General features: G+C 41.7%; 2 protein-coding genes across 2 annotated transcripts; both read right to left on the bottom strand.

Annotated features, from left to right (window-relative positions):
- Positions 1-919: 919 nt before the first annotated feature.
- LOC115575917 (nuclear distribution protein nudE homolog 1-like) lies at positions 920-8,977 on the bottom strand. Its single transcript, XM_030408339.1, has 9 exons — positions 8,763-8,977; positions 7,675-7,798; positions 6,626-6,779; positions 4,854-5,002; positions 4,606-4,742; positions 3,977-4,261; positions 3,663-3,748; positions 3,169-3,314; positions 920-3,059 (listed from the first exon to the last, which is right to left on the bottom strand). Exons 2-9 carry the CDS (start codon positions 7,758-7,760, stop codon positions 3,011-3,013), a joined length of 1,092 nt encoding a protein of 363 aa, XP_030264199.1. The 5' UTR covers positions 7,761-7,798; positions 8,763-8,977; the 3' UTR covers positions 920-3,010.
- Positions 8,978-10,601: 1,624 nt separating this feature from the next.
- On the bottom strand, positions 10,602-15,828 carry LOC115575920 (mpv17-like protein). Its single transcript, XM_030408341.1, has 4 exons — positions 14,852-15,828; positions 14,311-14,381; positions 13,028-13,057; positions 10,602-12,722 (listed from the first exon to the last, which is right to left on the bottom strand). The coding sequence occupies exons 1-4, from the start codon at positions 15,156-15,158 to the stop codon at positions 12,507-12,509; spliced, it is 624 nt and encodes a 207-aa protein (XP_030264201.1). The 5' UTR covers positions 15,159-15,828; the 3' UTR covers positions 10,602-12,506.
- Positions 15,829-16,421: the final 593 nt, after the last annotated feature.

Below are 16,421 nucleotides of genomic sequence, written 5' to 3'. Positions count from 1 at the left end.
TTTACATGATAAAATTCAAATCGATTCTGATTCGAACCTGAAATCTTTCAAGAGGTTTTGTGAAGAAAAAGAAGCCATTACATTCTCTGTTTGTGGATTAATATAACATATAATTTATGTGAACTTAATATATTTACATTTATTTATATTCAAAGTAGTTTAAATTATTCCGATTTATATATATAACGTCAGTTTGTGTCGTCACAGTCGAGTCAGGTTGTTTTTCCCAAAAATATTTATACGATCATCTTTTAAAAGACCAAAAAGTTTGTTAAACAAAACCTGCAGCTTTTCTTACACTGTTTCCAGAATATTTTAACTATTTACATTAAAAATAAATATTTTACTAAATGATTTATTTCAGGTTGCGACTTTTATTTTCTAATCAGGTCGCTGTAAATGTCTTTTAACCAAAACAAAAATACTAAATTGACATAAATGTAAAAAACTGAGAAGATGGACAAATATATGATCAATATATTACAATCAATGAATACTTATTAATTGGATTTGTTAAAAAAGACTTTCTGGAAACATCTTCAGAACAACAAGACGTTTTAATGAGCTGGTTTTATTTTTGGAGAATGAGACTCGACCGGCACAAACTGGATCCGTCTCTTCTGTTCCTGCACTTCCTCAAAGGGCTTTTCAGAATATTTCAGAGAGAATCTGTTCATTTGCAAACTGAATGAAAAACTTTATTTATAACCCGGCTGTTTGTATGTTCATTCTAGAGATTTAGACCGTGTGATGAACCCTCACAGACGCACAATGTAGAACTACAATAAAAAGAAGAGTTGTACGATGACTTCCTGCTTTGTGAACCAATCAAGTGCGATTAAACTCCTCCTCAAACCATCCGCACGTGTCGGCTCATTCTTTGAGTTTCTGGAGAGAAATAAAATCAAGACTTTTTTATTTTTTACTTTATTTCAAGTTTTATTGCTTTTTCAGAAACATTTAAGCAGCACTGAAGGCAACAAAGAGCAGAACAGGTCTCATGTACGTTCTCTTCATGAGTCATAAGGCAGAAAACAAAAACAAACACCAAACTTTTCCACGTCTGCCGACCTTTGACCTTCACGTTTTAAAGGTCCAGTCCGCTGCTGTCGTTTCTCTCTCGACCCTGAGCGGCTAAACACAACCTACAGATTCAACCTATGTTAGTGAGTCTACAGTAGAGGTACAGTATATAACACTACAAGTCAAAACTATTACATTTCATTTTTAACATAAAACACGAGTAGCCTTCACTGAAGTTTTCATATCTCCTCCAAACAGAAGACGTTTTCCTTTTTCACTCCTGGAGAAGTCAGAAGTAGAGTTCTGCAGAGGGTTCGTTTATCTTAACCAGCGTCTCCACGGACTAAAAGGTGCCTCCTCTCCTCGACCCGACCCGACCAGAACCGGACTAAAACTATCACGCTCCAATTTCATCCCATCAGATATCAAAGTATTGGGCAGAACGAACAACATGCTGATGGATTTCTCCTCGTAGAGCCTAAACGAAAGCAGATCTAGAAGTGTGAAGTTTGTCCTGAGAGTCTTGTGTTAAAATCTAAAAGTTCATGAATGCGATCTGTAAATTTCATCCCCTCAGATTTGATATTTTTAGTGTAACAGGAGGTTTTAGTGAGCGTCCTCTGAGGACCACGAACATCTGCAGGAAGTAACAGACAAGAACAAAGTGTTGAACACTAAACTGACACAGTGGCAGTTTCGTTCTCTTTTCTCATTTTTCCAACACTTCAAATACTTATTTTTTGCCATCAGTGGTGAGAAAAATGAATCTGCAATTATTGAAAACTAGTAAAAATGTCAGAACTCCATGTTTTTTACATTTTCTCTGGGATAAGTGGCAGAAAAAACGTATTCCCGATGAGGAAAATTGACGCGAACGCCCCCTCAGGTCAGAGCAAGACGTCACATGATGCTAAAACATGGTGGACGACAGTAAACGCTGGGTTGATGCTAACATGCATATTTGTGAATTTTTCTTGTCACTAGAATACCTGAATCAGCTGTCAACATGTTGTTTAAAAGCACTTGAACACACCGAAGAATTTGCAGCATCCAGAGGAAGTTTTCTTCTTCTTTTTCTTGACTGATGGTTTTTAAGTTTTTATTATAAAAACACTCTAACTTGGTTTATGAAAAGTGCTGTAAAACTACAGTTATTTATTATTATTATTAAAATACGTCCCGAGTCTTTCTTTTTTAAACAGAAGCAGCATCAGGCTGCACAGAGCAGATCGAGCCGGGCAGGAAGTCACACACAAGAACGGTACAAAGCATCGGGTCAACTTTCAAAAAACATAAACAAAAACGCTCCAAATGAGAAATGAAGCCGTGCGGAGGACGGAACAAAAGTCGAGCCTGTTTGAATCGAGGCGTTACTCAACTAATACACCTGCAGAGGCACACTGGATAAAAGCAGAACATCAACGGACGACGAGGTTTAATGACGACAAAAAAGACCAAACTGACCAAACTTCAACACATAAATGAAGCATTCAGAAAGACAAAAACCCTCCAGTGAAGGTCGAAGTGCTCGTCCAGTGTTCAGCACTCCGACACTCTGAAGGTGTTCAAACTGAACATGAAGCCGATGTTCACTTTGGTTTAATTGCACAGGTTTTGACCACTGAACTGAAAGCACAGACGTGATCAGGATGTCTCTACAGTTCGCTTCCTGTTCAGTGTCGACGCAGCTTATGGGCACAAATACAAAGACACAAAATAAAGAAAAAGAGCAAAACACTTGGCAGACAAACACAAAGGAGGCGAGGAGGTGACAGGCAGCACGACTCCGGTAAATTAGTTCAAGCTAAGTGCGAGTGCCGAGAAAACAAACCAAGAGCCGGTAACAAAGTGTCCATCCGTGTTATCCCTGCAGCTCTCAGTGAGAGGTCCGTATGATGTGCAGCACACAGTACCGGGAAACGTCTGCGGGATCCAGGCTGAATCGAGCAGCTCGCAGGGGGATCGAGGTGGACGACGTCGGACACTTTCACAGCAGCAGTTTGGGTCCCGCTCCGAAGTCTAACCTCTTCACCAGCCTGCAGAACGACAAAAACACTCAGGGAGCCGTTTCCTCAACATACGTATAGATTTCATCAGTATATGTAAAATAAGTGAAGCCTTTCTCCTCGACGACTGGCAGCTCACCCCTTGTTGTAGAGGCCGTTGGTAGGATGAGTCTCTGAGGAGCTGTTCTGGCCCGACGCCGCGCCCTGTCCTCCAGCGTGACCTCTGCGGTTCGGCTTCTGCTCGTTGACGTACTCCCGACACGACGCCAGCTTCGACTCCAGGTTCTACGTACAGGGAAGAAAACCTTCAGCTTCATATCGGAGCGCGCTGCCTCGACATTATCCATCGCTTTAACATGCCGATGAAACACCAGATTATGTTGAACATCACGTTCATTCATATTGGAGCACATTGCTAAACATGAAAACACATCGGTTCAAATAAAGCATTTTCCAAACTAATAACAAACCGTGAAAAAATAAAGTATTTATGTTCGTTTGAGAGGAGAAGCAGAGACACCCTGCAGCGTCACATGATAAGTCACCAGTCGATGAAAACAGAAGGAGCCGATTCTTTTAAACACCAAACTTCTCTTCGGTCCTTTGGGTCCAAATCACAAGCGAAGCTCTTACCCCGACTTTCCTCAGCAGCTCTCCGACGATGTTCAGAGCCGAGATTCTCGCCGACGTGGTGAGAGGTGTCCCCGAGAGGCTTTCACCTGCAGGAACACAACAGCTGATCAATGTGGAGATAATCAAGACAAATATATATAAACACAGCGGAACAGCTGACATCACAGAATGTTTTGATGATTTACATTAAACCATTAACTGATCACAGATCGCTGTTTTTGTCCTGAGCAATGTGTTCAGTCTTAAGATAAGGTAGTCTGTAGTTTGGAGGAGAAGAAGAAGAAGTTCTGACAACACAACACTCGTGGGCCGACCTCTGCTGATGGAGGGCAGCGGGGTGCTGAAGGACTCTGCGGCGGCTGGAGGTCTGGACGGCGTGCTGACTGACGGAGCGGGCTGGTTGGAGGAGGACGACGTGGTTTTGTCCTCCACTCTTTTGTCAGGAGGGGTGAGGGGTGGGGTGGGCAGCCCAGCCATGGATGAGGAGGTGGAGGAGGAGGGAGAGGAGGAGGAGGAAGGCTCTTTGACGGCACTGCTGAGAGACGGCTTCCTCTCCTGTACCTGCTGTTTCTGCTGCACCGCGAGCTCCTGCCTCAGGTCTGACACACAAATACAAGACGTGAGTAACAACCAACTGTGTTCACTTTGACTGGAAACACGTGAAGAAGAAAATGCTTTGTGTAATTTCTGTTTAGCTGGTTTATGAACTGCGACAGAAACAGAAGTTAAGTCACTCTGCAAACAGTCTGGGAACCTTCTGGAGAGAATAAAAGCTACGACTGAAACTGTTTGCACACAACAGTCTGGTAATTGTCACAGTAATTGGATGTAATTTGTGTTTACATGCTGAATCACATCACACAGATACGTCAAACCCGTCCCTCCACGACAGTAAAGGTCTGTAAAAGTAGATTTATCTGACAGCAGATCAGTGAATCTCCACCTCTGGCCTCGTCCTTCAGCCTCTGGACGGACTCCAGCAGATTCTCCTTCTCGTCCAGCTCGCTCTCCAGGAAGGCGTTCCTCTCGATCACCTGGTTCATCCTCTGCTCGAAGTCCTCCAGCGACATGATGGTCGCCCTGAAACACACACGGGGAGACTCCAGAACCGCTGCCCATTTTTCTTTCTTAGGTTTACAGTTACAGCTAAAGTTGGTTTAATCAGATTGTCTGTGTGTGACGTCCTCTGACCTCTTTGTCCTCTCCAGGTCGTCGTTGGCCTGCTCCAGCTCTCTGATGTATTTGTGAAGCTGGTCTCTGACGGCCGTGGTCTCAGCCAGGTCTCCCTCCAGGGTGGAGATCTGTCGGTAGGCCTCAGAGTGCTGCGTCTCATACTTCTCCTGGCAGGAGGACGACCACAGGACCGGGAGAGGACATGACAACGGACAGAATACGGAAAAAGAGAGGAGGATTTAATAACAGAGGTGTATTCAGCTAATGAAAGGTGACATTTACTCGTCTAAAAGCTTTAAATTATTCACACAGACGTCTGTTTCATGGATCAGAACTTGTCTAACACAGTAAATATCTTCCTGTACTGAGCTTCCAGGAGGGTTTGTGAGGAACAGAGAGCCGATACCAGACAACATGACACACTTTCAAGCTTCAGCATGCTTCAGCTACATTCCACAAAGTCTCTGCATACTGGTCATACGAGTCGTCTAAGATTATAAAGCTCGTTTTACTGTTCTGGAAATCTTTTTATCTTCTCAGCACAGGAACAGTTCAAAGAGGGGTGTGGTCAAAGCAAAGGGCCAGAACTAAAAGGGTAGGAAGGAAGCAGGAACGAGCCCATTGGTGCCCCACTTTACTTTATCACCCCGGGACTGAATGTTTTTGATGCTGCAGATCATTTTAACCTCTAGCTGAGACAGATTCTGTCAACATGATGTAGTCACCAGTTCTGGGTCTCTGTTTTCTTTGGTCACTGTTATAATTAGTACCTTGTGATGTGACATTTAGGGAACGTTTCAGTGGTTTCAGTGCTAATTTCTCTTAAAAGTGTCGTGTGTGACTTCTTTCATAAGTCTGGTTCCTTCCCACTGTAACAGTCTGATTACTGACTGTGGTTAATGTTGCTTTACAAGTGAAGATTGAGCATCACCCACTCTCTCTCTCTCTCTCTCTTCTTTTCCCCCTCTCCTCTTCTGTAACGTTACGTTCATGAAGTTAAATACATTTCCGCTCTCTGCTGCAGTCAGGCTGATAAACAGGAGTGAAGATAAATCCACTTGAGCTCTCCTCCTGTTAGTAAACAGCTACATGACTTATTCTCTCCTGAATGATTAACAGAGTGTTTAACACCTTGTCACAAAGACAGTGAGCTGCACAGCCTCGTGTTATGAACGCTTGTGGAAACAGCAGCACACATTTCAATGACCTCACCCTCGAAGCCTCGCAGCAGGGACACTGAGCAGAGCACAAACAAGGCTTCACAACGGACGCTCTTTATGCATTGTTTTGTTTGTTTTTTTGCCTCTGAACATCTCAGCATGACGACAAACAAAATATATTTCTTAAAAAAAGGGAGAAGAGAGTGCGAATGAACTGCGACACGACTGAAGTTAGTCTTATGTAAAGTGCTATCCCCTCCAGACACAAACGGAGCGAGAGTCATCAGCTGCCTCTCTCTGCGCTGAATCAACCCTCTGTGAGAGAGAGTGAGTGTGTGTGTGTTCAGAGAAGAGGGTAAGGCCATAAAACTCCACTTACTATCAGCTGATGAATATGGAAATCCCCAGTCAAATACACTTTAACAGGTCAGTTGGTTGAGTGTTATGAAAATGACCTTCCTGATGCAGCATCTCTGTGCTTCAGTGTTATAAAAGCATGTTGAGACGATCACTCTGTTAAACTATAACGTAATATTACAAGACGAGTACATCCATCTACATCTAAGAGACCCAAACCAAAACAAAACAAGACCCATACTCTTTTCTATTCTCTGATAATGTCGTGTGCACCTTGTAGTTTTCCACTTCCATCCTGAGGCGGTTGTTTGCTGCGACCAGCTCTCGGTTTCGCGTCTCGCACTGTTTCAGCTCCGTCTCCAGCTCCACCTCGTAGTCCCGACTCATCTGCTGGAACTCCTGCAGCTCCTCCTGGGCTTCCTCCGCACTGCACACACACACACACACAGACACACACACACACACACACACACACACACACACACACACACAATGTAAAGTTTGTCTTTATGAACTTTGGACGCTATCACAGCAAATCTGATCCACTATTCAATTTGGTTTATTGGCTTGGATTTACTGGTTCTATTGAGTGAAAACACATCATTCACAGTCATGTTCAGAGCAAAATAATCTGACCGCGCTGTGGAGGAGGGCTGGGCAGAATTATTCTAAATTTGTTTGGATAAACAACAAAACCTGATCATTTCCCACCCAACCACAGGAAACACTGGGCATTATGGATTAAACACAAAAGTTTAAACATCGCAGAAATGTGTTTAACAGGAAAACAGCTTGAGGTTCACAGTTATTTGTCTTGCAGGAGTGTCTGCAGACTCCCATTTCTATAAACTGAAAACATGAAAAACGAATAGGTACTGATTGTTTTTTCAGAATTTAATTGCAGAGCACGAGAAGTCCTGAAGGATTATATTAGATTCTGTTATAATCTTGCTGCCACAAGCTTATCAGCACAAAATATGAATTTATGTAACTTATATAACAAGTTACAAGAAATAAAAAAAAACCTTTCAGGGCATCTTGGACTCTGTAGTTTGTTCATGGAGGGACTGTTTCTCACATGCTTTCCAAAATAGTCCCCTATAAAGTTATCATACTTCATAACCAATAAAAGACAACAGTGAAGGGAAACTAACAAGAAATGTGTTCTTATATTAAGTGTAAATATATGGGTCAGATTTACTATATACACCCAGTTGAACTGGTATGGCACTTTTGGCATCTTTTAAGATGAGGAACTGCAGTAAGCAGAAGTGAAAATGGATTCTGTTCTGTTATAAACAACATAAATGGGGCCCACACACCTCTGCTGGTGCTGGGCAGCCTGCTCCTTCCAGTACTCCAGCTCTTCCTCCAGGGACCCAAACTCTGGAGGCTCCGGATCCCCCATCTCCAGCCTGGTCCGGATGGAGAGCTCACTCTCCTGGTCTGGGGTTCAATTAAAACATGGCAATTAGGCAAGTTCTGGTGGAGCAGAATTCCGTTTAGAAATCGGGTATTTTGTAATCAACGTCACACCGGTTAATGGAAAATCTCAAATTATTAAAAAACATGATCTTAAACGATTCATCTCAATTTTTGCTTTAATACGGCAATCATGTGAATCATCATTAACCATCATGTCCTACATAAAATCTGAGTTTACAGACTTTGACTGTCACCGTCCTCCGTGGAGTTAACGGTGTGCTTAGTTTGGAAAGATAACGGTAAAATCGGACTACCACGGACTTCTCTAAGAATACCAACATTACATTTCTCTGAATAACATTACTGAATATATGCCGAATTAAAGATTAGAGTCTATCGATTTATAAAACACCATCACTTTTAGCTAAATTCGGTTAAAAGTCAAGACACCGCTGAAATAAATTACTCACCAGTTTATGACTGGAGTCTGGATGCAGAAAACGGGTACCCGAAATGCTAATAAGGGGAAAATCCGACTGAACAACCAATAGTGACGTTACACTTCTTTGAATAATGTTACTGAATGTATGCCGAATTAAAGACTAGATTCCATCGATTCATAGAACACCTTTAACTTAAGTTCAGTTGAGTAAAATGAGAATCAAGCCACCGCTGAAATAAATTTGTTACCGAATTTATAAGGAGTCTGGTCGCAGAAAACGGGAACCCGAACAAAACGGTGCTTAAAAATAACGGGTATTTTACAATACTGTTATTTTCTTTATCAGAAGTTACACCTGTTTTTATAAACTTTTGAGAAACTGAGCTAAAACTATTTTCCTTCAACTAAACTTAGAAAACACAAGAAAGTCAGAAGAGTGTTCTTAGTTGTCTAAATATAAAGTTAGCTAGTTGGGCTAACGGAGTTTAGCGTTAACCATTTAAATCCCAGCTGAGATAAACACAACAGACAACTGGAACTTACGCTCAACAGTTCGCTTCTTTCGACGCGATGTTGTTTTCTTATTCTTCCTCTAGATCGTCGTCATGAGCCGGTACAACAACCGGCGACTGTGTCGGTGAAGTCTGAAGGAGAACCGATGAAGGAAAAGTCGAAGAAGTCTCTCCGGAGTTGGAAACCACAAAGTTGCTGCTTTCTTGGGAAGACGTCGAACAATACATGTTGCCATTCATATTGTCCAATCCCACTAACCAATCACAAGTTAGATGGCGGCCTCGAGGACTTCTGCTATTGGCTGAGTGCCTGTCAATCAATGTTTGATAGGCGGGATTAGAATCATCGTCCAATCAGAGGAGAGATGTCAGAGTAAAACGGGTCTAGACGTTTTGATGGATTAGCAGCGGCCGGTGCTAACTTCAGGTGCAGTCGGAAATACCAGGTAATATGAGCACAACATTAGATACCAAGGTCAATCTTGATGTTTCTGAAATATATACAAGCATATTTCGCGATGTTGAGATGAAAACTCATTAAAGTTAGGATCTTATATTTGTGTACTGCTTATATTCGTTTGTCTTCATGTTATATGTTTCACATTAGGAGGCAACTTGACGAGCTATTATCTGTTTTTTTTGTTTTGGCTCTTCTTATCTGATCTATTATGGGTTTTTTTATCTGCAATTAAATCAATAAGTAAATGAATTAATCGATAATCTTATTTTTGTTGAGCCTTTTTTAATATTTCAAAACATTTTCCCCTTATTTTGGAAAATAATGAAACCTGTTATAGTTTCCTTCAGTGTTGCATTCCATGACAGCTGGGAAAATCCAGCACTCAAATTCTAAATACCAATTTTCTTTATCTACGCTTTAATTTGATAGTATTGCAATGCAGGAAATTCAATCAACTGGACATGTTGAATTGCCAGAGCTATTATTTTTTAATTTTGACTGATTTGTTTAGATATAAAAGAATGTAAACAAATCATGGGGACGTAATTATCTTCCCCTTTTTTCTGTTGCATTCATCACTGTGGTCATCTTCTGTTCTACTTTCAAGGAATAACAACCATGCACACACTTAAATTAATTCAAACTACATTCTGCATCTCTGCCTCTTATATATAAATATTTAGGCTATTTTTAAAGGAGTTCATAAACAACCAAAGGCATCTTCCATAACCTTTAACAGGACAGACAACAAAACTTCAGTTATATTTAGAATTGATGCTCTAATGGTTTAGAATTTACTTCCTGCTTTTTAAAATTTCTCTTTCTATGGTGACGATTAGACCTGACTGTGGGTTGATGTGTTGTATTTTAAATCCTTTGCTTCCCCTCATAATTACTTCCTGTTCTACATCTGGCCACTTACATTATGTGTAGCAAACAGATGTCCGGGCGCAGCACCTGACAGCGTCTTTGACTCTGATTGGGGGAATTTCATTTCCTGTTGCTGGGGTCAGAGGTCACACTGGTTCAACGCCGTCCTTTTTCAGAGGGATTAAGCAGGCCTATCCGATCCTGGTTAATCCACACGCACCATCACTAGAGCATAAAGCTGTTATACACTCCAATCCTCTGTGTCCTTGCTTCATATCTGGGCTGCGTGTTTTCAGAGAGTCTTTACAACACCGACAGCAGATTACAAACATGTTTGCGTGACCGTCAGGAAATTTGGAGGTAAATATAGAGAGTAAAATGTCAGGATGTAATTAGCTTAGTTTGGAATAAAAAACAAGTCATGAGCATCAAAATCGTTGAGTTTTTTTTAGTGTTTGTCACCGAAAACGTCAACATAAAGACTTCCACACAAAGTTCTGAACATTTCTTTGAAGTTTTATTTGTGGTTCATACATGAAAAAACAGAGAATGTCTAATTTGTTGTTCACTTAAAGCTTATCTACAGAAGGGCCGCGTCCAAACCTCTTAAAGTCCGTCTAAACTTGCTCCACCTTATTGTAACTGACAGGTACGTTTTTAACAATATCTGAGCCGTTCACACCTGGTACAGCGATTGTTCTGAAAATCTTCAGGTGTTTGAGTCGTCTTTTTTGGATTAATAATAATAAAAGTCACAAATCTTTCTTAAAAGTTTAAAGGAGAGTGATTCATGGGCATGGTTTTAGGGAGGTGACGTGTTACATGATAAGGTATCTGGGCTGATGGCAACCTATGTGATGTTTCAAGTAAGAGGACAGGATTAAGATACTGCAGCTTCACAGGTCAGACTAGGAGACACAACACGAGAGGGATGCACTGACACATGTGGTGATAACGTCATATAGATTGTTATCGTTAATTAATCCGCCACTGAAAATAGTCTCCAATTTCTGAAATGGTCTGATGACTTCCTGATCCTTTCTCTCCTCAAGAAGACGCTGATGCCCCTCAGGTAAGGAACCATTTTACACTAAAAGGAACAGTTCATCCAAAATATTTCACTCGTTATCCCCTCACCTCCGTGCTGATGGAGACCACAAAACATTTCTGGTTTCTAGAGATTTTTGAAGCCGGTGTTTTCTTTCTTCTCCAGCTACTTCAGTTGTTTAGCAGAATGCTGAGATGCTTTATTGCTGTGAAGCTCCAGAAATGTTCTGTGGACTACGAGACTTCACATGACTTTACATCAACATAAGGGGAGGAGATAAAGACTCCATCTATCCACTTAGAAATCCCCAAACGAGACGCTCTGTATATGTGCAGAACTTGCCTTAGAAACATCATGTTTTTAAGTTTTCTCAGTGTCAAAGTGACCCAGTGATGGTTGTCTGTACATCCATCAGTAAACTGCAAACAGGAAGTGCTAACAGCTAATCCGGCAAAGTTTTAACAAAGATTTGGAGCATTTCATTTGTTTTCTTGGTTGTTTTTTACATTTTAAATCAAGTCTCTCGTTACTTCAGTTGTTTAGCAGAATGCTTCAACTCTGTTTTGTTGTGAGGCTCCAGAAAAACATTTGTGGACTACGAGACTTCACCTGACTTCATGTTCCATCATCACGGTGGCGGAGGGGATAATGACTGAATCTGTAATCAGTGCATCCCAAAATAAAACACAAAAACTCCATTTAAAACTGTACACACACAAAAATATATATACTGTACCTCACTGTATTGATTGATATGAATGACTGTCACCACTCAGCCAAACACTGCGAGCTCTCCGACCCGTGTAGGCCGGACAGTCAGTCACCAAGAGAAGGCACAACGAGTGTAAAGCAGAAAATATGGAGCCCTTAAACCTGATCTTCACTGGACTGCAGGCTCACGTCAGGTCAACATCACATCATCTCATCACAGTTTGGAGGCGAGAGCGTCGTTTGTTCATCAGCTGTAAACAGGATGAAGCACTCAGACCTCATATTCTGTGAATCTGTTCCACTTGAACCATTTTCCATCTGTGATCCAAAGCAAAACGTCTCGACAGCTTCCTGTATAAGATTCATGTTCCCCTGAGAAGGACTTCTGATAATTTCACCCTCCACTAATAAACAATTAACACCCAAATGTTCAAATATAATGAGAATATTTAGCAGAAACACATGGTTACACATTGGAGACTTCCACCTTCAGATGTCATGACGACTGTGATGATGGGCTTCTTTCTCTTTTCTCTTCCTCAGCTCCTCGGCTCTCTGTGGTTTCTCAGTTTGTGGGTGCTGATTAGCAAAAAGAAGGAACCACTCTGTCCTGTGACTGATGCTCAAAGGCCTGAAAGAGAGGCAGCATCCTCCTCCTCCTCCTCCTCCTCCTACTCATGCTGTCTTTAGTTTTCCCTCTGGATCTTTTGCTTCTTCCGGGCCAGTCGGGCCTGGCGCATCTCCTCCAGGGTCTTGCGAGGGTCCATGACGAAGGCCAGAGCCACTCCGGCCGTGCCGTCGCCGCTCTGCCGTGAGAAGCACAGGAAGGTGGCCCAGAGGAAGGCGCAGCAGCCCATGAAGGCCGTTCTCATGTAGAGCGGCATCAGGACGAAGTTCAGAAACTGTGAAGAGGCAGCGGGATGAGAGGGCAGAAAACAGGATGAGAGTTAAAGTCGACTAATGAGGCGTGAAGAGTAATCCCTGAGCACCTGAGCACAAGACTCGTCAATACAATCAATTTAATCAGATTTGATCTGGATTTTCTAATAAATTTGACTCTGTGGTTGGTGTCAGAGGACAGTTTCACTCTCTGATCCTCCAGTGGGCTGATTCTTCTAAAATTAGAATTCAGAGTTTGATTTCAGTGAAGTTCTTCTAACTAACAGATATAAATGTGCACAAAACAATAAACAGTTTTCATGTTTACCTGCATGAATGGCCAGTACATGAGTCCAGTCTGAAAGAGAAAACAGGATGTGATGAGCTGCTTGGCGACACAAACAACCTGATGATGAGTTTTGATTGGATGTTTTGAGCGTGGGATCCTTTTGTCTAAAAATACTAAACTGAAAGTTGTTGAATTGCGACATTTCCCCTCAGATTGAGTGGTTTAACCTTTAAATAATGTGACGATAGATTCACATGAGCTGCTTCACTCCCAGGTTACTCTCAACATCTAAAGTAAAATCTTTATCCTTCTAAAATATTGTGTTATAGAAGCGGCACCCTGTCTGCTGTCAGGGCGACGGAGAGGTGAGACGGCAGCTTGTCTTCAAGTCTTTAAACAAGAGAAATAAATAAACTTTTCCTCCCTCAGAAAGAAGCAAAGAGTCTCGTAACCTAACACAGAAATGTGCAGACTTCTGTGTGACGGCTGTAAGAAAAAACTGAATGATCGGCAGGTAACAGAATTATTCATATTCTACTTGAAACCACAGGTTAATATATATTACCAGCTTTCAAAACAGTTCTGAGGTAAAACAGATGAGTACAAATATAAATAAATGTATTTAGAGTATCCAGAGTGAAGGATTATAATAACAAGTCCTTAATGTTCTGCAGAAGAATCGAGATAACACTGCTGGGTCGCTCCTCACAGGGACCGGAAATGTATAATTTATCAAACTTTAGTTAAAAGTTATTTTCACTGTTACCAACATGAAATGCTTCATGGAAGGTTTATAAAGATCAGTGGGAATTGCTTGATAATTGGTTTATTATTAAAGTTTATTCAGCTCTAAAAGTGCCACCAGTTTAACATTGTATGTACTTAATCCATGTTGGCTTTATAGAATATGGTGCATTGTTGAAGTAGCCTCAGTAACTGAGTAAATCTACTCGCACCGCTGTGAAAAATGTAATTTATATACATTTCTTGAAAACTGGTCTGTAATCACTGAGCTGGAACTTTTTGCAGATTGAAGGAAACTCAGATTTCTGGACACAAATGTGTGCACATGTTTTCCAGGATCGTGATACATCGCAGCATGACACTGTGATTTCAATTTGGCAGGACTTCAGCTCCTGAACGTCCTGAAACGCACTGACACGATTGAATTACCCGGCCTGCTCCCGGGCCCGGGCGGAGCGCCCACTGCGCAACAGCAGCAGCACTGAGACAATCTGGGTTAATCTGGCTGTGAGCTCGCAGCAGTCAGTGTGTGAAGGGAAAGTGACTTTCCTGCGCGTCGTGCTGCTTTCCTTTCTTACCTTCCAGGTGTTGAAGAACTTCTCTCTCCAGTCTTCAAAGATGTCCTCCTTTCCCTCCAAGTAGCTCACCCCTGCAGGACAGAGGAGACGTTTACGCAGAGTTTGGAGTGCGCCATTACGCACAACCTTAAAACGCGTGTAATGACTCTTCAGCTTGGTGAACACGATGTTTGATTGATTGAGGACCTTAATATAGATCATTAAGGTCATTAGCTCATTACAGTCATTAGCTCACTGCTGTGTCTTTTATATATATTTTTAATGATTGTAGGTCAAGAAAGCTAAAAAAAAAAAGGGGTAAATCGTTCAAAGATACAAAGATTCTGATCATTTTACAGATTCCTAACCGATTAAAGATGATTGTGTCTGTGTTCCTGCTCTGATGGTTTGGTGACATGAGAAAAACGTTGATTTATATTTAAATATTTGGATGTTAAGATGATATTCGCACAGCATCTCTACCCAAACTGAGAACAAGCTGTGCCTCCACTGTTTGTGTCTTTGCACTGAATGTGGATCTGCTGCGCTGAATCCATCTTACCTGTGTAGAAGACACTGGTGGCCAAAGGCGACGCAAAGCTTTGGTCCAGCAGCAGTTTGCGGAAAACCATCCCGGGGCACTTTCCGGGGAACCGCCTCTCCAGGGCTCGCAGCCAAAAGTAATTAAAGTTTCCATGGAAGCTGATTGCCACGATGGCCACGTTGCGAGTGTGTCTCCAGTCAATGCGCTCTTTCTGAGCGATGAGCTGATGGACAAGGTCACCGCCGGCGAATAAGCACCCGTACAGAGTGACATTGGCCAGCCAGGGGAAGCGTTTTGCGGCTTCTTTCAGCACAGCTCTTCTCATTTTGGCACCAGGGGGAAGAAGCTGAGGTCCCGCTTACGAAGTGATGCTGGACTGGCTTCAATTCAGCAGTCACAGCGCAAACATAGCGGCTAAATCAATTCGTCTGGGCCCTGATGTCAGTCGGCTGGCCGGCAGGACGCAATCCATTTGTGCGCGGTAATCGGGGAGGGATTAGACGTTTCTACCGGCAGCAGGAGTATCACACATGATCAGATCTCAGACGACTAATGAGAAATAAAGAGTGCAGCAGAAAGTTTCTCACACACTCCTGTCGGCGTATTTCTGTGCGTAAAACCTGCCATGGCTCCACTTTGGTCCTTGGAGAGGGCTCCCGGCGTCCTGGAGTCAAGCGTGCGTAAAATGCGTCCAAACATTATTAAACAATATCAGAGACGGAGAAGCTTCTTGAAACGACTCCGGAGGAATATAAATATACATCTAGATCATTCTGTCTGCTCTGACTGTCCGTGTCGCTCCCGGTGAATCAGGTGCCTCTCCAACAAATCCTGCGGGTCAAGCGCTAATCTGAGCGGGGATTGTCGCAGGCTGTCCAGACGTGGATCTCCGGTCTGACTGCGTCACCGACATCCACAGCAGCAGTTCGCTGTCTCGACGCGCGTTCAGCCACTCCAGGCGCTGTCAGATCAGCGCATCATCTCTCACGTCTCCTGCGTATCAACACAACTAACACACAGTGGAGGAAAGTCTGGTGATGCAGGTTGAGGACTGTGGGGTTAAGGAAATATGTGATATCTTATTTAACTGTGGGGTTAAATAAGATATGTGCCAACATATATATAGAAGCCCATTTCTGCCTAAATTAATATACAAAAATCCGCATGGTGACCCATAATCAGAGATAAAGAATCAAAATAATGGAATAAAAAGTAAAAAGATAAGTAGTTTTGATATTGAAAAATAATATTTGATAATATTTGATTTGATAAAAAGTAAAACAATATGTGATAAAGAGACAAAATATTAGATTTAAACTATATATTATGAAATACATTTCATAATGACATTACAAAGTCATAAATGTGAGATATAAAGTAGATCTTAGATTAAAAATGTATGTTTGTTAGTCTAAAAGTCAAAATTATTAGATAAAAGGTCACCATTGTGTAATAAAGAGTCAAAATATGATATTTAAAAGTAATATTTAATAGATTAAATATATATCTATTATATTAAAAAATAACATTTATTAGTTTTAAAGTCAAAATGATTAGATAAAAGGTAAATGTGATAATGAGTCAAAAT

Source organism: Sparus aurata, chromosome 23, assembly GCF_900880675.1.
Source record: "Sparus aurata chromosome 23, fSpaAur1.1, whole genome shotgun sequence".
NCBI lineage: Eukaryota > Metazoa > Chordata > Actinopteri > Spariformes > Sparidae > Sparus > Sparus aurata.
The sequence above is the reverse complement of the archived record's forward strand: the minus strand, read 5'-3'. Positions and strand labels throughout refer to the sequence as shown.

Excerpts from the sequence above, each read along its gene's own strand:
- LOC115575917 (XM_030408339.1), bottom strand. The coding sequence starts at position 7,760 with ATGGGGGATCCGGAGCCTCCAGAGTTTGGGTCCCTGGAGGAAGAGCTG. Across the intron at positions 4,743-4,853 it reads GACCTGGAGAGGACAAAGAG|GGCGACCATCATGTCGCTGG; the intron begins GTCAGAGGACGT and ends TGTGTGTTTCAG. Across the intron at positions 3,315-3,662 it reads AGCTGCTGAGGAAAGTCGGG|AACCTGGAGTCGAAGCTGGC; the intron begins GTAAGAGCTTCG and ends CCCTGTACGTAG.
- LOC115575920 (XM_030408341.1), bottom strand. The coding sequence starts at position 15,158 with ATGAGAAGAGCTGTGCTGAAAGAAGCCGCAAAACGCTTCCCCTGGCTG. Across the intron at positions 14,382-14,851 it reads CACCAGTGTCTTCTACACAG|GGGTGAGCTACTTGGAGGGA; the intron begins GTAAGATGGATT and ends TCTGTCCTGCAG. Across the intron at positions 12,723-13,027 it reads TGTACTGGCCATTCATGCAG|TTTCTGAACTTCGTCCTGAT; the intron begins GTAAACATGAAA and ends GCCTCTTCACAG.